The 26465-nt window shown below is 35.3% G+C and overlaps 1 protein-coding gene across 1 annotated transcript in view; it reads left to right on the plus strand.

Moving 5' to 3' along the window:
• LOC136038142 (DNA-binding protein SMUBP-2-like) overlaps positions 1 to 26465 on the plus strand; it is a 544983-nt gene that overhangs the window by 429218 nt on the left and 89300 nt on the right. The window contains exons 4-9 of the mRNA XM_065721175.1: positions 1 to 102; positions 5794 to 5936; positions 12618 to 12760; positions 18503 to 18674; positions 21706 to 21944; positions 25167 to 25277. Coding sequence (XP_065577247.1) covers positions 1 to 102; positions 5794 to 5936; positions 12618 to 12760; positions 18503 to 18674; positions 21706 to 21944; positions 25167 to 25277 — 910 coding nt within the window. The remainder of the gene's footprint in view (positions 103 to 5793; positions 5937 to 12617; positions 12761 to 18502; positions 18675 to 21705; positions 21945 to 25166; positions 25278 to 26465) is intronic.

Raw genomic sequence — 26465 nt, forward strand, 5'->3', positions numbered from 1 at the left:
AATATTTGTGGCCTTAGATAAAACTGATGTTGATTTAAATGAAAATGCGGCTACAAGTATTGTAATGTGGACTTCTGACGTGACTTATAAGCGGCTGAGAGTGTAAGTTTTTTTCATATAGTAAAAGATAAAATTTTTAACAAAGAATAAAAAAACAAAGAAAATAAAGTAGAAAATGGGGCTATAAGGCCAACAAAAATACTTAAAAGTAAGCTTCCCTTCTTTGGGGCTATAGGAGAAAATTCCAAGGAAACGTTAATACAAACGAAACAAACCGGATAAAATGACATGACAAACAACGTGGAAGGGAAAAAGAGATAAAACCAAATTTTGAAGGATTAAAAACTTAACAACGCGGAAACAAGTAATGACAGGTAAATTCAGAATTAGCAGATCTAAGAACTTTAAAAGGTGAAAAAATAACTCCAAAAGCCGACCACTCACCAATTTCCACAACTAGAAAAAAGCAATTCCCTCATCAGGTAACAAAAAAAGAAGAAAAAAAGTATTACTAGCTACATAGTGGATGAATTTGCATTGCCGATAATTGTCTTCTTTTAATTTTTGTCTTTTTGTTCAATCTTTTTTCTGTTCTTCAAGTTTTTCGTGTATCATGTATGTTAGGTTTTTAATCTTCCAAATCGGGTTTTATCTCTTTTTCCTTTCCACGTTGTTTTTCTTTATTATTTTATCCGGTATGGTCTCAAACATATTTAAATAAGTCGTCAAAGTGAAAAAGAAGGCATCAAAAAAGAAATAAGAACACACAAAATGTTGCAACAAATTACTTATTAGCTGAAAATATTGATTAATGTCAAATTCATTATAGTTATTTTTTTATTTGTAAAAAAATGAGGAAATGCCTTGGAAAGATTGATATTAATAAGGTTGTAAAATAAATGTAAAATAAATAAATTTGTAAAATAAATTCCCGGATTTTCCTGGACCATGAGGTTTTTCTCCCCATCAACATTGATATGCCATAGACAAAGCTGGAAAGGGGGTAGAGGAGTAGGGGAAAAATTTCTGTTCTCAAGGCAAGATTTTGTAATAGGTAAGTTTATCAATTTCCTAAAAATGAGGAAATGCCTTGGAAAGATTGATATTAATAAGGTTGTAAAATAAATGTAAAATAAATAAATTTGTAAAATAAATTCCTGGATTTTCCTGGACCATGAGGTTTTTCTCTCCATCAACATAGATATGCCATAGACAAAGCTGGAAAGGGGGTAGAGGAGTAGGGGAAAAATTTCTGTTCTCAAGGCAAGATTTTTTGTAATTGATAAGTTTATCAGTTTCCTAAAAATAAGGAAATGCCTTGGAAAGATTGATATTAATAAGGTTGTAAAATAAATGTAAAATAAATAAATTTGTAAAATAAATTCCCGGATTTTCCTGGACCCAGGAAGTTTTTCTCCCCATCAACATAGATATGCCGTAGACAAAGCTGGAAAGGGGGTAGAGGAGTAGGGGAAAAATTTCTGTTCGCAAGGCAAGATTTTTTGTAATAGATAAGTATTCGTATTCGTATTCGTTTATTTAAACAGCTATCGTAGCACTCAAAAATGAACGCTAAATTATGCTATTTTTACAATCGCAAAATTACAATTAACACTTGTTAAATGCTCTTACAAAATATGGTACAAAGGAGTTTGCGAATCTGTTGGTACGGCACTTGACTGGTTCTAGTTTGTTGTAATGCCTAGTATATCTGCTGATTGATGCGGATGGTGGAAGTATGGATCGGTGTTTCTCGTTTGTTAATAGTGATTTCCCAAATTTCATTATCAGCTCATGTCTTCGGTCGAATAAGGTGGGCAAATTCAAGAGCTCAAGGGCACTTTCGTAGCTGCTGAACCTGGGTCCTAGTATTATTCTAGTAGCGCGTTTTTGGACATGTTCTAGTTCATCTGTCATGTAAGCTATGTTCTGAGTTTGGGGACCCCAAACAGGACAGCAATACTCGAGGAAAGGCCTGATGTAGGTTGTATACGCCAGAAGGAGCTGATGATCAGAGAAGCCTAACCTGCGCATACTTGTTAAACTCTGGATTGAATAGTGACCCTTGTGCACAATATTGTCTACATGCAGCTTAAACGAGCAGTCACTTCTAAATGTTACGCCTAGGATTGTTGCAGAGGAAACAATTGGAAACAGAGCATCTGGGATAGTGATATCTCGCTTGAGTGGATTAAAACGTAAAACTTTTGATTTCTGTTCATTCACTTGTAGACTATTCGACTTACACTGGTTGATGAAGTCTGTAAAGAAAGTCGGGTCATACTGCTGCTTTGTCACTGCATTTTCTACTATATATTTGAGAAGTGCAGATAAGTCATCAACAAACTTGAAACGCTCTTCAAATTCTGCAAGGATAGGGTTGATAACGGCAAGAAATAAAAGAGCAGCTAATTTCGTTCCTTGGGGGCATCCACAGGTTAATTCTGACCACTCAGAGCAGGTATCTTCTACAAACAAAGGGTAAACTGATTGCCGTCTCCCTTGTAAAAATTCTCTTACTAATAGTAGTATTTGTGTTTTAGCTCCCATTTCTTTCAGATTAGTTAATGCAGTCTTGTGTTTGATAAGGTCGAATGCTTTTCGGTAGTCCGCCAGAAATAAGTCTGCAGTACTATTAGAAGTGTCTAACCACTGGACGATTAGGTGATACATTCGCACGAGATATATTGAAGTGCTACTGCCTCGTATGCAACCATATTGGTACGGATCGATCGCAGGAGCAATTTGTTCTAACAAAGAACGGTAGATAAAACCCTCAGCTACTTTTGCTAAGTTAGGAGTTATCGATATTGGTCTCAGTTGGTCACATGACTTGGGTGTCTTGACTTTCGGTATAACACGGACATATGCAGCTTTCCACATCTTCGGAAATGATTGTTCTGAGAAACATTGGTTTATCACTGATGCAATAGGCTTGGCTAAGAAGGGTGAGTACTCTTTCAGTAATTTCACGGGCAGTTCACCTGGGTATGTGGCACAGTTGTTACGTAGTCGTCCAATTGCATAGTGAACTGCCATTTCTGACACCTCTACGATTTCATCAGAACTATTGCTGTTAATGATGTCACACATTTGCTCATCACTTACGGTTGGGTGGGTAGTGCAAATCTGAGTAAAGAATTCGTTGACTTCCGAGGCTTTTATCAGACTACCGTCTGGGTTATTGATCCGCATTTCGTTTCCTTTCTGTTTCCCACTAAGCCGTTTTACTGCGTCATGCCACTTATGAGAATCTGACTTAAGGAGTGGTGCTATTTTTTCCCGTACATATCTTTTTCTGGAAGCTCGGAGGGCTGAGACGATTTTATTTCTTATTTTGTTTGCATTCAGTGTGTCTCCTACAGCATGGGGTTTACATCGTTCTTTGATCATTTTTTTTATATTAGTATCTAACCACGGCTTATCCGTCTCACATATCGTGCGTTCTTTAACTGGAAAAAATTCATTGTACATTTGCTGCAGAATCGAGTATAATGTCTCGACCTTTTCATCAATATTTGTTATATCACAAATTGGATCAAAGTCAAAGTTAGCGATCCACCTGCCAAATGTTTGGATGGAGCTTTCACTGAGAGGTCTACAAACTATTTTAACCTTTTTTGGTTTCGGTATATTATTTCTGCTCTTTGATTTCCACCAGAGAACGTTGTGGTCTGACTTAGCGAGTGGTCCGAGGGAAACTGGTGGTTCATAAAACACCTCAAGTTTCGTTAGTATGAGGTCTAGTATGCTTCCACTTTCATGAGTGGGAACATCGACCACTTGTTTTAGATCCAACACACGTGAAATCCACTTTTTGTCGGTTAAGTTTAAAGTCTCCAGCTATGATAAAAGCTGGATTACTGAATTGTTTCCGAAAGTTGTCAACTTGATGCTGCAGAAACGTCACTAATTCACGTCTGTTGCGAGCACCTTCGGGATAGTATACTGCTGCTAGAATGATACACGAGTAAGTTCTTGGTAACCTTCTCGGTCTGCACCATAGCCAGATTGTTTCATGACAGGAATCTGAAGGGTTATTAAGTTGTCTGCATGGCAAGTCTTCACGGCAATAGATGTCTGCTCCACCTCCACGTCGTGTGTCTTTTCTGTCACGTCTGGTATTGAAAAAGTTCAGATAGCCTCTTATAGCTCCTGTTTCAGTAGTAATATCCCAACATTCGGTAATTATTGCTAATGGTGTCGAGTTGATGCGTAGGACAAGTTCTAATTCGTCCACTTTATTCGTCAGTGACCTGGCATTGCACAGAATTAGGCTTGGGAAATTTGTTTTGGCACATAGAGTGACAGGTTTTAGCACAGGAGGGGGGTTGTCTGAGGTGTTCGCAGCTTCGTCACGGTAGTAGGGCTTCAATGTTGGTACTGTTGGTTTAGGTTCTAAGGAATTTATAGTAACTAAGCATGTCTCATATTGTTTATTCTTTGACTTTTTTGTTCCACTGTCAATGTGAGCTATACTGATTACTGGAATACTGTGATCACCGTAATAAAGTACACGGCGCTCTCTGCGTTCTCGGACCCTTCTACCTGCGCGCTTTCCGCGCCATTTCTTTTTCTTTTTTGGCTTAAGCTGAATAGTAGTGACATCTTCGTAAGGTTTGTACAGTTGGTATGCGGTGAGAATTTCAATAATAGATGGCGCCAGCGGTCCGGATTTTAAACGCTTACTTTTCAGAATGCTTTTTAAGTTTATCTTACAAGCTTTAATTCTTTAAAAATTTTATATATAATCAAAACATCTTATATTTCTGGATCTTTTATGACTTCTTTTGTCTCTACTTGTGTATGATCTTACATTACTCTGTATTTTGGTGTTCTGATGGGCCACCGGATAAATTCCTGTGACTAGAGCAAGGTTTTTTCAGTATATAAGTTTTGTATTACAAGCTTTAATGCCTTTAAAATCTACTAAATAATCAAAACATCTTATATTTCTGGGATTCTTAGTTCTCTTTTTCCTACAATTTTGTATGATCTTACATTGCTTTAGTAGTATCCCCTCACTGGTTTTCATGAGAGCCTTATCCCTGGAATCCATGCGAGCCCTATCCCTGGATTCTATGGGAGCCCTATTCCGTCATTCTGTGACAGTCAGCAGGTGTTACTTACGTCATAGGGAATGTTTTCTAAGAGACGTAGGTGCTTGTTATGTAATTGGAGTTGAGGATCACGCAGTTTTGCTTGGCTTGATGGATTTATTGGGAGTGATGCAATCTCGCGTGACATGCTAGACTTCAGGGGGGCGTGGTGAACCCCTGCTTTTAACTGAGTACGGAAATGACCTTTGTGCTACGTAATGACGGGGGAGGGACACACGTGGGTGCTATGTAATGGCGGGGCACGCGTGAGTGTGCCCTGCTATTACAGGTGATTTCTTTATGCCATTACCTTGTGATTCCTTTAAGCATTATTGTGATTCCCTTGTTTTTAGGTGATTCCTTTATTCAGTACAGTGACTCCCTTGTTTTTAGGTAATTCTTTTATGCAACATTGTGTGTCCCTTATTTTTAGGTGATTCCTTTATGCAGCATGTTATTTGTCGTTTTAGTCGATGATTTTATTCCTTGTATATTTTTATGCCTGAGTGATTTTGCAAATTGGTTTTCCGTTAAAACTTTCAACCACCAATCTTTCTTTATGCAGTATAGTGATTCCTTTATTTTTAGGTGATTCCTTTGTGCAGCATTTTATTCGTTGTAGTAGTCAGTGATTCTATTGGTTTGTATATTTTTGTACCTGAGTAATTTTGCTGTTGGTTTTTTTTCCTCTAAGAGCTGCTGAAAAGTTGAAGGATCATTTACAGAGGAGGAATCAAATGGTTGATCTTTTACTTGAAAATGGCGAGCCAGCTCCTCCAAACCAGAACTTACCACCACCTTGTAAATCTAGCAATGGTAAACTGATTCTGCTAAATGGTAACGTTTATTATCAACTTTCTCATTAAGGCCTATTTCTAGTAATCATAATTGCAATTTATTTGTATTTGTTATTTATGTGTGTTTTTGTTAAATTTTATATTATATTATGTTCTTATGCATTTATATATTTTATATTAAATACAAAATGTATAAAATTATAAATTTATAAAATTGTTATACAAATTTATGTAATCCATAAAATTTATATTTATGTAAAATTAACAATAAAAATTCATAAAATTTTATATATTATGCATACAATTCATTTATATTAAATTATATTGAAATTTATTTAAAATTGTATAAGATTCATAATTGTATTAAAATATTTTAATGTGTATTTATATGTATCTGTATAATGCGTAGAAATTGCAGAGTAGGGAAAAAACATACACGTGAAAAATGAACAAAAACAAGCACATACAAAATTTTGAAAACAGCAAATCAAAACGATCGTACAAGAGGATGAAAAGGATTTATTTCGAGACAACCCTGTCATTTAACCTGGAATTCATATTATGATTATTATATTTATTATTATTTATAATAATTATTATGTTATTTATTATTGTATTATTTATTATTATATTTTTATTATTATTATGTAGCACCATAATATTAGTTTGCGGTAAACATAATCTTACGGCTCCTATACTAATTAAGCAGATATAAAAGGTGTTATCAATAACGGAATTACAACGCTGTTGTGTCCTGCATACCACTATATTAAAAAAAACAGCTAGACTTAACAGAAAAAGAATGACATTATCACGAAAAGTTGTAAACGTAACCTGCTTTAAGTGTATTCTGAAGGGCGCTAGGATGGATAGCGGATGCAGAAGACCATAGTGACCCAAATGAATGTGTTGTGCGAGAACGGTTATGATAAAATCGCGAAAACCAGAAAAAGTACCATAATTGCATCAAATCATTCTATCGCTACTTTCTAACTATCGGCAATTTTGTTTTACCCATTTGTGGATGTTTAGTTGAGCTGTATTTATTTTTATGGCACTTGGTATTAACCAAGTGACATATAGCGATCGCAAATTCTGTTGCTCTGTTGGTCCCGGCTTTGCTACTTTAGGCACTTCCAGGTAAGCTAGGACGATGAAATTTGGCAGGCGTATCAGGGACCGGACCAGATTAAATTAGAAATAGTCGTTTTCCCGATTTGACCATCTGGGGGGGGGGGCCGTTAATTCGAAAAAAAATAGAAAAAATGAAGTATTTTTAACTTACGAACGGTTGATCAGATCTTAATGAAATTTGATGTTTGGAAGGATATCGTGCCTCAGAGCTGTTATTTCAAATCCCGACCGGATATGGTGACATTGGGGGGGATTTGGGAGGAGGAAACCTAAAATCTTGGAAAACAATTAGAGTGGAGGGATCGGGATGAAACTTGGTGGGAAAAATAATCACAAGTCCTAGATACATGATTGTCATAACCGGAACGGATCCGCTCCCTTTGGGGTAGTTGGGGGAGATTAATTCTGAAAAATTATAAAAAAATGAGGTATTTTTAACTTACGAACGGGTGATCGGATCTCAACGAAATTTGATATTTAGAAGGATTTCGTGTCTCAAAGCTCTTACTTTAAATCTCGACCGGGCAGTTGGGGGGGGGGGGGGACGGAAATCTTAGAAAATACTTAAAGCGGAGAGATCAGGATGAAACTGGATGGGAAGAATAAAAACCTGTCTAAGATATGCTACTGACATAACCGGACCAGATATGCTCTCTTGGGTGGAGTTGGGGGGGGGGGGTAATTTGGAAAAATGAGGTATTTGTAACTTACGAAAGGGTGACCTTAATGAAATTGGATATTTAGAAGGATCTTGTGCTTTAAAGCTCTAATTGCAAATTCCGACCAGATCCTGTGACGTTGGGGGGAGTTGGAGGGGGAAACCGGAATTCTTTGAAAACTTGAAAATTGGGGTATTTTTATCTTACGAATAGGTGATCGGATCTTAATGAAATTTGATATTTAGAAGGAATTCATGTCTCAGAGCTCTTATTTCAAATCCCGACCAGATCTTTTGACATTGGGGGGTATTGGAGGGGGAAATCTTGGAAAACACTTGGAGGGGAGGAATCGGGATGAAGCTTGGTGGATAGAATAAGCAAATGTCCTTGATACGTGATTGAAGTAACCGTACTGGATTCGCTCTCTTTGGGGGAGTTGGGGGGAGGGGTTCAGTGATTTGGCGAGTTTGGAGCTTCTGGACGTGCTAGGACGATGAAAATTGGTAGGCGTGTCAGGGAGCTGCACAAATTGACTTGATTAAGTCATTTTCCCAGAGTCGACAATCTGGGGGGGGGGCTAAAGGGAGAGGAAAAATTAGAAAAAATGAAGTATTTATAACTTACGAGTGGGTGATTGGATCTTAATGAATTTTGATATTTAGAAGGACATCATGACTCAGAGATCTTATTTTAAATCCTCACCGGCTCTGATTCTCCTTTTAAATCAATTTATTTATTCTTAGAATTTTGTTAGAGCTCATACCATATGAGCTCTTGGCTCTTAGCTCTTCTTGCCTCGTCACAAGTGCCATATGAGCTCTTAGCTCTTGTTTAATCTAGTCGTTTCCAAAATCCTTTCTTTGATTTTAAATATTTCTTTTTGACAATTGACATTTAACTGACATTTTGATTCCAATTGTTTTATTTTTACAGTATTTGACTTGGAATACGAATTCGGCTATATTTTTTCTTTTAATCTGTGAAAGTTGTTTATCGTACAATTTTACCACTTTATCTCCCCCCTCCCCTCCCTGTTTTTGTTTTGCATGTAATCGCATTAACTTCATTTTAGTTTTTTGACGTAATTTTTTTTTATATTTTTCTTAATTGTATGAAATTTTAATTAACAGTTTGTATGCTTGATTGATATTTTTAACTTTTGTCTTGCTGTATTGGTTGTTTCTTTGTTTTGTTTCCCTTTATTGGACATATGAAGCAAAATAAAATATATCTTATCCAAATCATTGATCAAATGTATCAAATCAATGATCTTAATTATAAAATGAACATAATATTTTTATAATGTTATGCAGGGCCGTATGCAGAATCTTTTTTGGCGGGGGGGGGGCTGCAAGAAAATAAAATGAAAAATCGCATACAAAATGTGCTTTTATACATTTTTATTACGATTTTGCAAGTTGGACAAATATTTTTGGGGGACCCCCCTAACCCCTCCCTTGACTATGGACCTCATAATATGCAAACATTTTAACAATAACTTGTTAGGTTAAGTACCGCTTGTATGGGCAAGAGGGTGGGGGTCGTAATTGTAAAGCTAATATTCCAGTTTTAGCTAACGGCAATATTCAGGTAATATTCATTCTTAACTAACGCTAAAGATGGGAATGAGCTAGCTCTGGGCTAAAAATCTTTCACGAGAAAGATTTCTTTTTTGAGATCATAGGGAATGTTTAAAGGAAACTCGTACTTCATGGGTAGGAGTAAATATCTCAGCAGATTGAGGCTGAGGAGGGGCACGATAGCAACGTTGGTTTCAGGGGGCTTAGTGCTGCGATGAGATGTCAATAGTAGAAGTAGTATTTCATTGATAATACGACTTAGTTGAGCTTAAAATACAAGCTGAATTTATTTTTAAATTTGAGATTTTGTTCAAAATAACTAAAATTTATCGGAAGCCATTCCCATAAGAGAAGTTAGTTATTGATCCTTAGCTGTATAGAAACAAATTTAAATAGGGACTTGAACTTGAAAATGACCTACTTGGCTTACGTCCTGGACGTTCTTATGGCGCATGTTGGGCCTATCTCCTTTACACGTTCATAGACCAGTTTTCACTGGGTTGACACTTGGTTGTCAGTTTTTTTGAGGAGGGAGACCTGGTGTTTTATCCCCGGGAAATTCCTCCCCTCTCGAAAAATCCTCCTTCCCCACAGAAAAACTTTGATTTGAAAAAGCACTAGAACTCAACAAGTACTAAGCATTTGACGAAGTTTTTACAAACATGACGGGTATGAGGAAGGTTGGGGATGAAGAAGGGGCAGCCGTCCTCCTATACCGAATAGACTTTGCTCATTTCACGGTTTAATGTTACTCTTTACTTTCATAATAACAGCGTAGACCAGAAATGTTCGCAGAAATCAAGAGGGATGGTATATCAATTTCTACCTCCACCCCTCCCGCCCCTTCGTTACAGCTAATTTTGTATTTATATGAAATATCAGTGAGAGGATGTTTTGGCGTTAAACTGCACGCTTTGAGGCATCTGCCCCCTCCCTTATTATAAGGTCTTCTACTAGTTTGAACAAAATCATGATTAAAAAATTTTGACCGTGGTTAAGAAGAGGGGGGATATAAAAAGGGCAGGGAGGTGGATAAGTATCCCTCCAGTCTTTCTTACCTTCCCCCCTAAACAAACAGTGGGTGTTTCAACCTAATACCATCATTCATTGCTTAGATATTGCTAATATTCCCTTTTCAATACCAGCAAGAACAAAGTCCCTCTATCCCTAGGGAAATATCCCTCTCAATATTTCCTTAAAGTTTCACCTTAATACCGTAAGCCTTTTTGGGAGACCCATGATCAAACATGCTCTCTTTTCTTGATAAAGAACCTTATGTGTTAACAATGATTTAGTCGCAGAACTTACATCCCTTGCACCGGGGGCTGCGCGAGGGGGGAGGTGTCAACACCGGAGGCATAATTATCTGATCTTTGGATTAGTTTGAATAAAATAATGATCTCAAAATTTTGGATCGGTGCATTTTGGTGAAAAGGGGCATGGGAGGGGGCTGAGTGCATTGTGATTAAAATTAGACTCTAGTGTTTAGAGGGGGAGGGGTCTAGGTGACAGCATGTCTTATATTAGGGAATATTATTTTTTATTTTTAACTCAAACACGAGAACATAAGGTAACCCACAAGAATTTTCCGTGGGAAGGAAAGTTTTTGGGGGAAACTTTATATGGCGGGTGGAGGAAAATAATTTTCTGGCTTGACTTGAAAAACGGTCAGAAATTAAATTAAAACAAAGTTTTTTCGACTGAAAGTAAGAAAAAACATTAAAACTTAAAAACATACAGAAATTGTTCGGGTTTTTAACACATTTCTTTTTAGAAAACGAGGAACACAATTTTTAGAATCACGAGGTTTATTGTATTAGAGTGAGAAGCGTTTAAAAAAAAAGAACTTTAGCGTAAAGAGCGAGGGGTGAAGAAGAGGTAGTCCTTCTCATACACAGAACAATTTCTGTTCGTTTAAGGTTTCAATGTTGCTCCTTACTTTCAGTCGAAAAAATTGTTTCTTTTTTGATTCATAATTACAAATCTTTAAAATTTGAAGGGCTCATTTATTTGTATTTGCGTTAAAACGAAAAGAAAAATAGATCTTTCTAAAGATAGGCAATTTACGTTTATAAATAACAGCATGTAGTTACAAAGTGGTTATATCTGCTGCATTCTAACATGGCTTCAGGAAAGAATACCCTGAATTTTAGAGTAAAAATCTGAGGAAGCTGAAGGAATAACAACCCCTTATACATATTAAATGAAAAAAATCTTTTCAACTAGAAGTAAGGAGCAACATTAAAACTTAAAACGAATAGGAATTATTATGTATATGAGGGGGTTATTTTCTCCTCAACACTTCATTTTTCATGCTAAAGTTTTATTTCTGATCTTTTTTAAATAATGCTGGGAAATCTGGCTCCATATATGCGGAAATTCCCCCACCCAACGGGAATACCCTCTAGACAATTCAATCCCGGGAATAATTTACCCTGGACAATAATACTTGACATTTCTACGCGTATAATTGAGTCGACAAAGAGAAAGCAAGAAAAATAAAAAAGAATTTCGGATAGGAATTCTGGCAACTTCCCCCAGTGTAAAATTCTCGCTAAAAACTTCACCCCCCTGGAAACTTCCACCCCATAAAAAATTCTCCCTGTGAAAAAACCCCAGCACCCCCCCCCCCCCGCCCTCCTCTTACCCGAAAAATGTGTGTACAATTCCCAATAACAATCACTACATGTACACATTGGAGAATTTATAACTTAAAGACCTTCCCCAGGGGATGTAACGATTTTGGAGAAAATAGGGCGTGGGAGAGGGGCTAGTTGTTTTCTAATCTTTTTGGTCACTTAAAAAGGGTACCAGAACTTTTCATATTGGTTCAAATGAACCCTTTCCCGATGTTCTAGGGTCATTGGCTCTATACGATCACCCATAAAAAAAAAAATAAATAAAAAAAAACGTGAATCCGTTATCTTTCCTCTGGCAAAAATACAAAATTACACATTTTTGCAGATAGGAGCTTCAAACCTCTACAGTAGAGTTTTGTGATACGTTGAATCTCATGGTGTAATTTTCATTAGTTTTTTTTTTTACTTTAAAGGGTGTTTCCCCCCTTTTTTGGAAAATCAGATTTATTTTCTCAGGCTTGAGCCCTTTATGGATAACACTAAACTTAATTAGTCTTATATATTCGGCACAAGTATAATAAGCCGACTCTTTATATATATTTATTGATATCAAAATCCCGTTTTTTAGAGTTCCGGTTACTACTGAGCTGCGTCGCTCCTTGCTTGCCGTTCGTTTCCAGGAACTGTTTGACGATATTTATTGTTCGCTTTAAGCATTAGTTTCAGTTTTCAATCTAGTCTGTTTTTTTTTTATTTACTTCTCTTCTAGATCAACTTGACGACTCTCAAATAGCAGCTGTTGATTTTGCTCTCCGACAGAAAGATTTAGCGGTTATCCATGGTCCACCTGGAACCGGGAAAACTACAACAATTATTGAGATCATCTGCCAAGCGGTGAAATTTGGAGCCAAGGTAAGTTGTAAGATCAGTTATAGATATAAATAAAAGTGATTGTGAAGTAGATGGCGTTGAATTAAAGGTGGTAAGATCCTTTGCAGACATGAATAAGTTATTTAAAGCACGCGATGATGAAAGTTAAGACAGACAACATAATTTTTTTTTAACTAAAAAACATAAAACTGAGACACAAAGAACCGAATGCACTTATAGGAGCAGAAAAGTCCACAAGTAGCCTCAGACTAATTTATAAGGCTCTCAATAGTCTTTCGTCGGCCGTGATATCAAAGAATTTTAGTAGCATACAATAATGAATCTCTAAAAAAAAGTTCAAGTAAACTCAGTTTTCAGTAAAGCCCTAGTTTTTACAAATACAGAGAAATATTATGAGTCAATTTATTTAAGCTAGTTTTGGAAATAGCTCTTGCACAATCTGCGAAGAAATAATTTTTGTTCGTTTGAAGTTTCAACTTTGCTCTTTACTTCCGTAAGAAATAACCTTTTTTTTTGTTTTCATTTTTTAATATAGACAATAAACCTTTCAAAAAGGTCTTTTTCTAACATTAGGAGATGAAACTAAAGTACTCGGCATGGGTTTCTGTTAAAATTGGGCGTTAAATTTAGGCTTTTACTCCCCCCCTTACTCTTTTTTTTCTGAGCAACCTTGTCATGTTAGTTTTTTGCTGCTTGACTTTGAAGCTTTTGAGCTTGATTTTGGACTGTGAATTCGATCCAACGGGGTTGTCATAGTCCATTTTTTAGAAATAAGTCTTATATTAAACTTTCCCACGAAAGTTTAATTGTCACATGGTATGTCACATTGTCACGTGGGACAATTTTTTTATATCTATAAAGAGTTCGAGGTATGTAATGTCAACAGTATCTTTGATACTGTTGACATTTTCATGACTTATTTTTTCATTTACTTATTTTCATGAAAAAGTTTTATATTAAACTTTCCCATGAAAGTTTGATTGTCACTTGGTATGTCACATTGTCACGTGGTACAATTTTGTTGCATCGATAAAGAGTTCGAGGGGTGTAATGTTAACGGTATCTTTGAGATGTTGCTGATAAAAATTCAACTATTTTCATGAAAAAGTTTTATATATTAAACTTTCTCACGAAAGTTTGACTGTCACATGGTATTGTCACATTGTCAGGTGGTACAATTTTGTCACATCGATAAAGAGTTCGAGGAATGTAATTTCGACGGTATCTTTGAGATGTTGCTGATAAAAATTCAATTATTTTCATGAAAAAGTTTTATGTTAAACTTTCCCACGAAAGTTTAATTGTCACGTGGTATGTCACATTGTCACATAGTATTGTCACAATGTCACGTGGTAAAATTTTTCACATCAATAAAGAGTTCGAGGGATGTAATGTCAATGGTATCTTTGAGATGTTGCAGATAAAAATTCAATTATTTTCATGAAAAGGAAAATATATTTAGTTTTTATTAATTAATATATTTTTAAAGTTGTTTTTAGTTTTCATTTAACAAAAGTTGTCATTTTTGTTGCCATATCCGATTTTTACGATGGTGCTGTTAAGACGAATTTTTACAAAACACGTAGGTGTGTGCATTAACTTTCAAATGGGATCTTATACAGCTCTCCACGGCACTTTAATACCCACTAATACTAGAAAAAATGAAAATGAAAATATAGACAGGTAGACATCAGAGTTTCAAGCCTTCTTTCGAAATTCCCGAAAAATGATGTTCGTAATTAACTTTTACTGTTATCAAACAGTTCGTGGTAATGAATTGTAAGTAAGGAGCAACTCGGCTCAATAGTAACTGAACCCTGAAAAGATGGAATTTTGATATCAATCTATACATCAAAAGAATCGGTTTATTATGCTGATTCCAAATAGACAAAATTCACTAAGTTTAGTGCTACCCATCAAAAGCTGCGAGTCTGAGAATATATGCCAGATTTTTGAAAAAGGGGTGAAACACCTCCTAAAAGTCCAGGAATGTCAATGAAAGTCACACCATCAGATTCAGCGTATCAGAAAACCCTATTGTAGGGGTTTCAAGCTCTTATATGCAAAAATGTGGAATTTTGCATTTTTTGCCAGAAGAAAGATCAGGGATGCGTGTTTATTTGTTTTTTTTCTGTTTTTTTTTTCCGGGAATGATATTATCGAACAAATGATTCTAAAAGACTAGGAGAGGGCTCTTTGATCGGAAACAAAAGTTATAGTGCTTGACCAAAAATATTGGAGGGCAGCTAGCCCCATCCCACGCCCCTTTTTTCCCAAAGTCATCTGATAAAAATTTTGAGATAGACCTTTTGTTCAGCATAGTCGAAATATCTAATAACTATGTCTTTGAGAATGACTTGATCCCCAGACCCCTTGGGGGAAGGGCTATAAACTATGAAATTTGCCCATTGTTTACATATAATACTGGTTATTGGGAAGTATACAGATATTTGTCGAGGGGAGTGATTTCCGTTGGGGAGGGGTATTTCCTACGGGGAGAATTTCCCGTTTGAAGGGAGTTCTTGGGGGTGAACTTTCCAGAGGAAATCTTACAAGCGGAAATTGGACAAAATTCATATAAAAGGTTCGTTTTTATCGTCGTATTTTTCTTTGGCGATTCCATTCTATGTGTGGAAGTCTTCTGAGCGACTTGACCTGGCAAAATTTTCAGCCGGATTTGAATTCTCTGGGAGATTTGTCCGTGACGGGGGAGGGGATTTTGCGTGGGGAAAACTTTCCATTCGGGGGGGGGGGCTCAGGAAAATTTTCCACGTAAGTGGATTTCCGCCATAACCTGAAAACGATCAGAAATTAAGTAAAAAATGATTTTTGTATCAGCAATTATGGAGGAGTATCAGTCAGTGGTCTTCTACATTGTGTGGAGGGAGACAAGTGCCTAAAGTGTAAAAAAGCATATTTTGATGCTAGTGTTTTTTAACCTTTTGTTAACATTCGGGTAAAAATTGAAGATAATCTCCGGAGGGAGGAAGTATAAATTAATCTCTAATATAACTTTGCCTATTGTTTACATATACTATTGGTTATTGGGAAGTAGACGGATATTTTTTCGAGGGAAGTATTTTTGGAGGGGGAACGGTTATTTTATGCAAGGAGACTTTGACGTTGTGAGAGTAGTTCCTGGTGCTGAACTCTACAGAGGAAATTTTACATGAGGGCAAACTTTGTAGGAATTAATTTGCAAATTTAGTTTTAATTTTTTATGTACGGTGAACAAAATTCAAACCTGCATTAGTTGAAAAACATCTAGAAATTGTTTTTAAAAAAGTTGTTTTTTTAACTGAAAGTAAGGAACGACATTAACACTTAAAATGAACAAAAATTATTCCGTATCTGAAAGAGGCTATCCTTTCCTCAACACCTCGCTCTTTACGCTAGAGTTTGACTTTTTGTCACAACTCTACTTTTTAAATTAATAAGCAACTTTAGGGTAGAGAGCAGGGTGTTGAGGAGGGGACAGCCCCTTTCATATACGGAATAATTTTTGTTCGTTTTAAGCTTTAATGTCGCTCCTTACTTTTGGTTAAAAAAATAGTTTTTTTTTATTTAATTAAGATACGTAACAACTGTTAATCCTGAGTGAAATTTAAATTCGTTAATTTTCACTCAAAAACAGAACAAGGCCTTCGCGAATGCGAGAATTTTGGGCTTGACGTAATCGCTATTTCGGAAGCAAGGTGGAAAGGCTGCGGCGAGAAGAAAATCAGTTGTGACTGTATGATGGTGAAAGTCTCATACATCGGAAAAACTGAAAGTCACTTTACCGGAGTTGCAGCAATATTAGGTCTAAAAGCGACAAAGGCCCTCTGCATAGGGAAACCGGTCAATAAAAGAATACTGTATGCAAGATTTGTTTGCAACCACGCCAGAAGACGTCGAAGAAGCTTGACAGACGATCCGCAAAAGCTACACGGATGCGGCCAAAGAAACCCTCGGGTTTAGAAAACCGGCTAAGCAACAGTGGATATCTATGAAGACCCCAATAGAAAATCGCAAGAAACTGAAGTCAAGCCCCGTTGGGGAAAAGGGTCACTCAGAGGTGACCAAGAGCTTAGCCTATAAAGAAGCTGATAGAAATGTAAAGAAAAATGCCAGATCCAACAGATGGCAATACATGAACGAAAAGGCCAGACAAACCGAAGAAGCAGCGAGCCGTGAAGACACACAAACCGTATTTTGCCTCACCAAAGAAATAGTATGCAAGTCAAGTATCCAAGGATGCCCGGTGAATGATGAAAATCGAAGGCTCCTGAAAGATGCAGAAGAACAAAAGTAACGGTCGGGGAGCTATTTCGAAGCCCTAATTAATCGCCCAACGCCTACGGTCCTGCCTGATATACCAGATCAACCTCTCTTCAGTCCTCACATGAGTGATGAAAAGCCGACAGCTGACGAGTTGCTCTCGGCATTACAGAAATGCGTCACTGAAATAAACCAATGAAATTAAAGCAAAATTGTTAACATGTAATTATAGGAAACTAATCTCACTTCTCTTGTGAGATTACACAATATCCTAAGAGACTGCAAGTAGTAGATTGGTTGTGTTCACTCCGACCCAAAGCCTGAATCCTATTCAGATACAATACAGTAAAGTGAAGCAATTTAGGACAAACAGACATGGACGGATTATCAGAAGATGCACGAAACACCTATCCCTAGAGTAGTTCTCCTAAATAGTCTGTAAAGAGATTTTTTACTGTTGCCTACTGTCAAAAAATAGTTCTACTGCCATTATAGTGGGGGTCCACTGACACTGGATTTCAGATGATGCTAGTATTTAAAGTTGTAATGTGGGCCATTCACAATTGACAATAACCCGTTCACAACAGAGCTGTAGTAGTAGTCTTCACTTTAGCATCTAGAACTGGGTTTAATCAAAAGTAATGTTGGGTTAAACTTAGTTAAGGCTTGCAAAATCTGCTATCGATTTGAGATTGTGATACAGAATTAAGGTTTTGGCTGTTTTCAATATTTACATTAAATATGAACGCTAGTATCCTTTAAAATCGTATTCCTGATGGAGTTTGCAATGCAAATTTGTATAATTTGCAATTTATGCAAAAATCATAGGTTAATAGTCAGTATACTCCTCCCAAAAGACAAATTTTTGTGATTCCCCCCCCCGTGATTTTGCATGATTTTTGTTGAATTTACAAGGTTTTGTGTATTTTTTTTTGTATCGGTTTTTGTTCGCATATACTCTTGAATAGATTATCAAAAAAATTATAGAAGACTAAAAATTAAACGCAGAAGTCTGTGAGAGATATTAAGATCAAGTTTCACTGGTAAGTATACTAATCCGTGTTAGCGAAACTTCGTAGTGAAAGGAACTCGAGAGAAAAGCCAGACGTCCTATGTCAACGTAGAATAAAATTATAAAAACAGCCTAAAATGTTTGGCGATTTCTTGGAAGCCAGCCAAATTACACAGGGATATGGCATAATTTCAATGATTTCCTTCTAATTTTCCTATATTTCTCATATGCTTCACCTAAGTTTTGTTGTTGTAGAGATTTTAATGTCACCCAAGATATACATCTTCCAAGAATTACCTGTGTAAGTAGCTATTCGTCTCTCTGGCTGTATTAAGGGTCTTAACTATGTGATAATTTAACTTTTAGTATTAGTAGTAAACGTGAAGAGTGTTTATTAGCTGTAAACAGTTAAAGGTTTCCAGTTAAGAGGGAATATTAGATATCTTTTATGTGATAAGCCGTCCTTATTGTCAATAACATTGACATTACAGATCCTGGCATGTGCACCGTCAAACGTAGCAGTTGATAATATGGTGGAAAGACTTGCAAAACGAAAAATCAGGGTTGTGCGACTTGGGCATACAGCCAGATCTGAAGAAACACTCCAAAAGTATTCGTTGGATGCCATTCTTGATAGCAGTGATTCTCACAAGATTATTCGAGGTTGGTACTGCTGCTACTAACAAATCATTGCATCACCAAACTGGCTAAGGCCAACACAGCTGGGCGCACTTCTCCTTCGCCCAATCTATTAAAAGCTTCACTACTCACCCACTTCATCCAGAAGGGTCATCCATGTGGATGACCAATAAGCACAATTTTTGTGAATCTTTCATCCGTCACCCATAAAACGTGATCTAGCCACCTTACTAGCCAAAAACAATAACGTGCCTGGGTTAGCTAACAATAATATTATAAAAGCGTAACACTTTTTCATATTCCATATAAAATTTGCCTTCCTGAGGTTAGAATCACCAATTTACCAGTTAAGCTAGTGTCAATTTTTGGTTCAAAATGCGTCCAGCATGTTTAGTTCGTGAATTTGGTTGGAAGTAAAGCTGATTTTTGTTTCCCCTAGTTTTAATACATAAGATTATGATTTTTCTACGTGATCCTTCTCGGGGCCCTTATCCTTGTCTATATAGGCGGATTGGGAGTGGGCTGGGAACTCAAAAAATAGCTAGAAAAATATAGTAAGAATTGCTATAGATCGCTCTAAAAGAGGATAATATCCCATCACTATTTAGATTTGCTGTTGCTTCTCTACAAAAAATTCATGATTGTATGTAAAAGAAAAAAAAAAAATTCTTTGGCAATCTGTCATAGTTTAAAACGTTTCCTAGCCATCTCAACTTTTCTCTCATTATAGCCTTAGATAGGGGGAATGAGCTACATTTTTTGTACAGCTTACTTTTTGAAATATGGTCAGTTAGACGGTTACGAGTATTCTATTGTTATGTCTCTCCATCCATCATCATTTGAAAATCTGTTCACTTTAAAACAAGATTTGCATACTTACGAAATGTGAAATTCATGTAGCGTTGTCCACGAGACACCGTCAAGCAAAAGAGCTTCTTTTTTCATTAAACTTCTTGCACCAGCTATTTGGAATTTAATCCCCTTGGAAATACGGAAGTCAAATAACCTTATTACCTTCAAGCGAGCAGTGAAGGGTCATTACAGAAATACTGTTTAGATTTGAATTGAATAAAACAAGTTTTTTTTAATGAAAGTAAGGAGCAACATTAAAACTTAAACGAACAGAAACTACTCCGTATATGAAAGGAGCTTTTCTTCCTCAACGCCTCGCTCTTTACACTAAAGTTTGACTCTTTCTCTTAACTCTTTTTTTAAAAGAGTAAGAAACAGTAATAAAGAGTAATAACCTGTCTAAGATACGTGAATGACATAACCGGACCGGATCTGCTCTCTTTGGTGGAGTTGGGGGGGGTAATTTTAAAAATTGAGGGATTTGTAACTTACGAAAGGGTGACCAGATCTTATAGAAATTTGATATTTAGAAGGATCTTGTGCTTTAAAGCTCTAATGTTAAATTCCCGACCAAATCCTGTGACATTAGGGGGAGTTGGAGGGGGAAACCGGAATTCTTGGAAAACGTGAAAATTGGGGCATTTTTATCTTACGAATTGGTGATCGGATCTTAATGAAATTTGACATTTAGAAGGAATTCGTGTCTCAGAGCTCTTATTTCAAATCCCGATCAGATCTTTTGACATTGGGGGAAATTGGAGGGGGAAATCTTGGAAAACACTTGCAGTGGAGGAATCGGGATGAAGCTTAGTGGATAGAATAAGCAAATGTCCTTGATACGTGATTGACGTAGCCGTACTGGATTCGCTCTCTTTGGGGATTTGGGGGAAGGGGTTCAGTGATTTGGCGAGTTTGGTGCTTCTGGACGTGCTAGGACGATGAAAATTGGTAGGCGTGTCAGGGAGCTGCACAAATTGACTTGATAAAGTCGTTTTCCCAGATTCGACCATCTGGGGGGCTAAAGGGAGAGGAAAAATTAGAAAACATTAGGTATTTATAACTTACGATTGGGTGATTGGATCTTAATGAATTTTGATATTTAGAATGACATCGTGACTCAGAGCTCTTATTTTAAATCCTGACCGGCATTAAACCTTTGATTTTCCTTTTAAATCAATCTTTTGATTCTTAGAATTTTGTTAAAGCTCATACCATATGCTCTTGGCTCTTAGCTCTTCTTGCCTCGTCACAAGTGCCATATGAGCTCTTAGCTCTTGTTATCGTCATTTGTTGTTTTTAATTTTGTCGTTTTGTTATTTTTGTAATTTTTTTCTTATTTGGTGACCGCCGATAGATGTTTCGCTTCGGAAATCTGCTTGGCGCCAATAAAAAGATTAGATAATAATATTGACGAGGGAAGGAAAGAAGTATATTGGTCAGATAGGCAGTTAAATGGCCTCTACTTTCGCCCAATGCGTGGGCATATTGGGGTAAACCTTTTGCATTTTATAGGGCAATTTGATGAGTGTGTAGAATCAAGGAGAAAATTTTTTGAGGAAAGTTCTACTCATCAAAATAATTTATATTAATAATGAGAAAGACAGATTTTTGGAAAATCTGAAAGCTAGGAAATTATGACTGACCGTATATAAAACAATAAGGTGTATAAAAAAAATGGTTCGGTCACATTTTCTACAATGAAATGAATGTTATAATGGCCTGGTTAAGTTATTATAAAACTTATATGAAGGATGACAGTTTGCCAAAGATTATGCTTTATGGAGCGAAACATAAAGAAAACCCCCAATGGACTGGGAACAAATGAAAAGGAAGAATTTAAATGGAAATTCGAGCTTTTTCTTGTCATATTTGGGCAGTAATCCAGATTTTTAGGGAATATACTTGTAACCAAGCAAAGATTCAGTCAATATCTTGAAGCCAAGATGTCAAAATATGGTATTATAAAAAAAATGAAGCCCGATTTTGTCAGTATGTTTTCTAATGTCCAAGTCGCTAAATCTCTAAAGATATGTCTTATACAACTAAAGTTTTAAAAACATGTCCTCCATTTACCAAGAATGGCTGCAAAAGATAAATTGTATAATTTTTTTCTTTGGCTTTTAAAACATTTATCTTTTTTTATTATTATTATTATTATTCGTTTGTATTAAGTTGCGCTATTAAAGAATTGCGCTTGTTATAGATGTCAGGTCAGACATTACTCAAGCCATTAAGGATATCAAAGGCAGACGAAGGGGAGCTGGTGAAAATATCAAAAGCCTTCGAAAAGAACTTGAAAGACGAGAAACAACAGCACTCAGAGAAGTTCTTACATCAGCAGATGTGGTTCTATCAACTTTAACTAGCGCGCATGATCATGGACCTCTGAGGAATGTTCCTGAAGAGTTTTTCGATTATGTTGTCATTGATGAATGTTCACAAGTTTGTATATTTAGTTATTCTTTTAGATGTGAAGTTGACCTTTTATTAGATTTAGTTTTCGTTTTATATCGTTGAAAATATTTTGTCGTTTGCTGGACATCTCGCACTTCGAAAAAGTGCTTTGAGATCACTTTGAGATCAAATTTTATGGGTTGTCCTAGGGGGAAATATTCTGTTCCTGCCGTGAATAGATATGTAGTGATTCACCCTCGTATTATTTGTGGGACATAACCTCCTCGTTATAGTATAATGAATAGTATTCAATATGTAGTGATTCGCCCTCGTATTATTTGGGGGATAGAACCTCCTTCTAATTTTTAACGTCTATCTGAATTTTAAGTCAAACTGGAAGCGACTATTTAAACGCAATTCAGATGAACGGATAAACTCTTTTTAACTGACTTTTAAATTCACTTAAATTATTAATTAAATTATATTTCTTTAGTAAAATTTTCCTTAAACTTAAATTTTTACTTTAACTTTTAGCATTAATTTTACTTTTTCATCTTATTTTAAATACGGATAATTCCTCAAGTTGGGTTTGAAAAAAAATCTCCGTTTATTTGTTAATTAAAATAAAGATTTTTTAAATTTTACTTGATCTTATTAAAAAAAATCTAATGTCAGTTTCATGTAAACCTTAATGCACTAATGAATGTAACTGAAATAGATTATGAATATAACCAAATGACTAAGCGAATACAACTTGATAACTGAAATAACAAATGAGTCAAGTCCAAATGTTTTTTTCTATTTGAATATTTGTATCCTTATCTCTTTTTTCTGTTGATAAATATTTCAATCAGTTGAAGCCAGAATATTCAGACTTTTTTATTAGCGCATAAATTGTAAACGTATTTTATGCTGCATATATATTTTTCTCTCAACGTTCACCGTTATAATTCAATTTCTTACCCGGTATTATACTTTCAGCTCATTTTCACTATAAATTGAAAGGCTGAAGAAGAATTCGTTAACAAAACTATACTGAAGAATTTAACAAATAAAAATATTGAAAACGGGTATATTGTTTGATAAATTGTTAAGTTCTGTAATGGAAAGGCAGTGTGATCTAAGAAATTATTTAACTATGCTAAAGTCGTCGCATATTCGAGGTCTGCATGTTTTTCTTTAATTATATAAAATGTATTATTTAAAAAAAAAAAAAAAGCAGAGCCTTGTGCCAAAAATTGCAGGCATAAAAAGTATATATAGAATTAAATATCTTTTTTATATTATAGAATGATAAAAAAAATTTCATATATAATATGAAATTAATTTATAAGTATATAAAGTATGTACTATTTTTCAATTATATGATTGACAGAAAGCTATTTTCTTTTTTAGAAAAAATCGATATTCACATGCAACTGTCTTTTTTTTCTTTCTTTTTTTTACTTGTCTGTCATTGACGTAATTTTGTCGCATTTGTCACTTTGAGCTTTTTATTTAATATTGATATGATGAGAATTTGCTTTTTATGTATTAATTACTCCTCAATTTTTTTTTATTTACGATGGAAATAAAATAACAATGTTAACTATTTTAATATACTGAGAATAAAGTTGAACGCACAAAAAAAGCTATAATTTATGTATTCCTATTTCCCTTCTGGCATTTTTGCTATGTTTTCAGAATTGTAGTTTAAGCTCTATTACCACTACTCCTAATCAGTGTCAGATTTACCCTAAAGGGATAGGTAAGCATAACCTTTTCTTCCAGAATTTTAAGAGCATACACGTGCGAACCTTAAGCTTGCTTTCTTACAAAAAAGATGGCGTTTCATAGGCTAAATTTTCCTCTTGTTTGGCCACTTTTCACATTGAATTTGCTAAGCTCACATAGTCACCGAACTGGATTATTTTAAGGATATTGTATCCTGTCATTGATATCCCATCAAATGGTTTGAGTCTTTTATAGAAATAAATTTTAGAGGTTTGGGGGGGGGGTGCATTAACATCATAATATCCTTTTGACATTCTGTATGTGGAGGTTGATATGGAAACTTTATCCTCTGATCTTAAATTCCAGAATTGGGTTAGGAGCCTGGAACAATAAAAAAAGACAGTAAGTACCAGCTTAAATGCCATTTTCAGGAATTTCATCATAATTTAGTTTTCTTCAATTGTGGCAGGGATAAAATCAGATCAGCCCCATTCTAGATAATGGTGTTTATATATCCACTATGCTTGTGGCTATTTCTATATTGGAAGAGCACACCAGCAATTAGGAGAGACGCTATTTAAAAATTCGAAGTCGGATCTGGTTCAAGGTTGTCAAATTTTAATCGGCTTTGACCCAGGACATTTATGATAACATAGATCATTTCATACTATTCGGCCCTCATCGAAAGGTAGGGTTCAAGTTTTCGGGGGGTGTTTGAAATCGAGAAACACATCCAAAAAGATTGTCCTTAATATGGACAGAGTATAAATATTTCTCAGCCTAATTTGCAACACTATCATTCTTTCTAATTATTCGCTTGTATCATATGCTTATAGCAGTAAACCATATATTTCTCAACATACTGAAAATTCAGTCAGAAAGTTTTTCTTTTTTCTTCTCTCTTCTTTTGCTTCTTTTTTGTATCTGTGCTTGCAATAGTTCGATTTTGGGTTTCATTCAATGTTAATCTTTTCTCTTATTACTTACTCGCGCTCTTTGTGCCTCCCTTTCGTAAAATCTGTGCTATGCATAAAGAAAGTAATCCTATATTTCTAGGCAATAGAGCTATATTGCTGGATTGTATTCTGTTGGAATTGGTCCATTTTAATACTTGTTTCTATATTTGTGCTTATTTTATGCTTCTTCTTTTTGCTTATAGTTTACCTTCTCAAGCACCCTCACTTTCTTATTTGAAATAATGATTAACTTATTTTATCTGATTTTGTTTCTCTGTTTCTATCTCATTCAGTTATTCAGTTACCCTTATAACTATTAGCTTTTTAGCAGTGAAATCTGCCATCCATATATTTTTTTTCTTGTTTTCTCTTCTTTCTGTTTGCTTCTTTTCTTCTTTTTTGTATAATTGTCTGCAATAATCTGATTTTGGATTCCATCGGTCTTGATTTTCCCCTTCTTATCATTTACTCACAGTTTTTGTGCCTCACTTTTGAAAAGTATGAGTAATATATAAAGGAAGTTAAATACGAAGAGTTTAATTTTTCTGTAAATTCTAGAAAGGATCCTGGATAAAATAAAAAGAACCCTATTTTTTTCTAGGCAACGGAGTTATCTTGCTGGATTGCACTCCCACGAGCAAAGAAAGTTATTCTCGCTGGGGATCCATGGCAGCTACCACCAACTGTTATTAGTCCTAAAGCTGCCAAACAGGTAATTTTTTCATATCAGATATTTTGGACAGGACCGTGTCCAAATTTTTCGTTTGGGAGAGTGGGAGCATTACTTTTATTTGGGGGGGGGGGCTACAAAAAACATCAAAAATGTTCGTGTGTATTTTTATTACGTTTTGCTTATTATTATTTTCTTAATATCAATTGTGATATTATTTTTGACATATTATATTTTCTTACTTTGTATAATTGGTGAAGTCAATAACTCAAAGCGATCCAATAACCATAATATTGTGCAGCTAGTAGCATCTCTGAAATGAAGATATAAAAGAAGATTCAATTGATAATCAACAAATATAGAAGTTTTTTTTAGATCCTGAACCAAAAATCACCCAAAACAATGTCACCTAAAGATTTCTTTTTCCTTTTTCGCCTAAAGGCAAGCGAGTATTTCTCATAAGATAGATTGCACACGGACGGGTTTCAATAATACGTGGCAAATTTTATATTTTGCTAATCGGTTTTTATTTTTTTATATTTTATATCGGTTTATCTAATTTTATATTTTGCTAATCGGTTTTTTCTTACTTATTTTGACGGTTCAACGTGGCAGCACTAACAAGAATTGGACACTGACCTTACAACTCCATAATTTTGAAAAAAACAGAAGAAAAATCGAGATTTTCAGGCATGTGTTGACGAATTAATCATTGAATATAACAATATCATTTTTATGTTTAAATTTCATATAATTTAAAGAATTTTTTTTAAATTAACACAAGTAATAATTCAAAAACAAGATGTTTTGTTTAGTTATAAGATTTAGTTTACGATGATTCTACTGGAAAAAGAAAAAAAAACATAAAAATGACTCAAGCAGATCCAATACCTGTTTTTGCTTATAGACGTTAATATCAGCGTTAATAACAATTAAAGTGTTGATATTACGTATGGATTCCCGATATTACGTAATTAGATGGATTACGTAATTAGATTCCAGATAAATCATACCTCAATAGCTTGACAATTCGATTTTCTGTTAATCTCTTGTATATGATAGTAATTTATTTAAACCCTCTTTACATGCATAAAATGCAATTAGAGGAGTACAAAAATACAGCAAAATAAAATGGAAGCAACAAACAAGAAGAAACTCACAAAAGAAAGAAACAAGCAACATCTCAGCTACTTTTGCAATACAAAGAAGCAACACGGAAAGTGGAAAGTC

This window comes from Artemia franciscana, chromosome 17, assembly GCF_032884065.1.
Source record: "Artemia franciscana chromosome 17, ASM3288406v1, whole genome shotgun sequence".
In the NCBI taxonomy this organism is placed as follows: Eukaryota; Metazoa; Arthropoda; class Branchiopoda; order Anostraca; family Artemiidae; genus Artemia; species Artemia franciscana.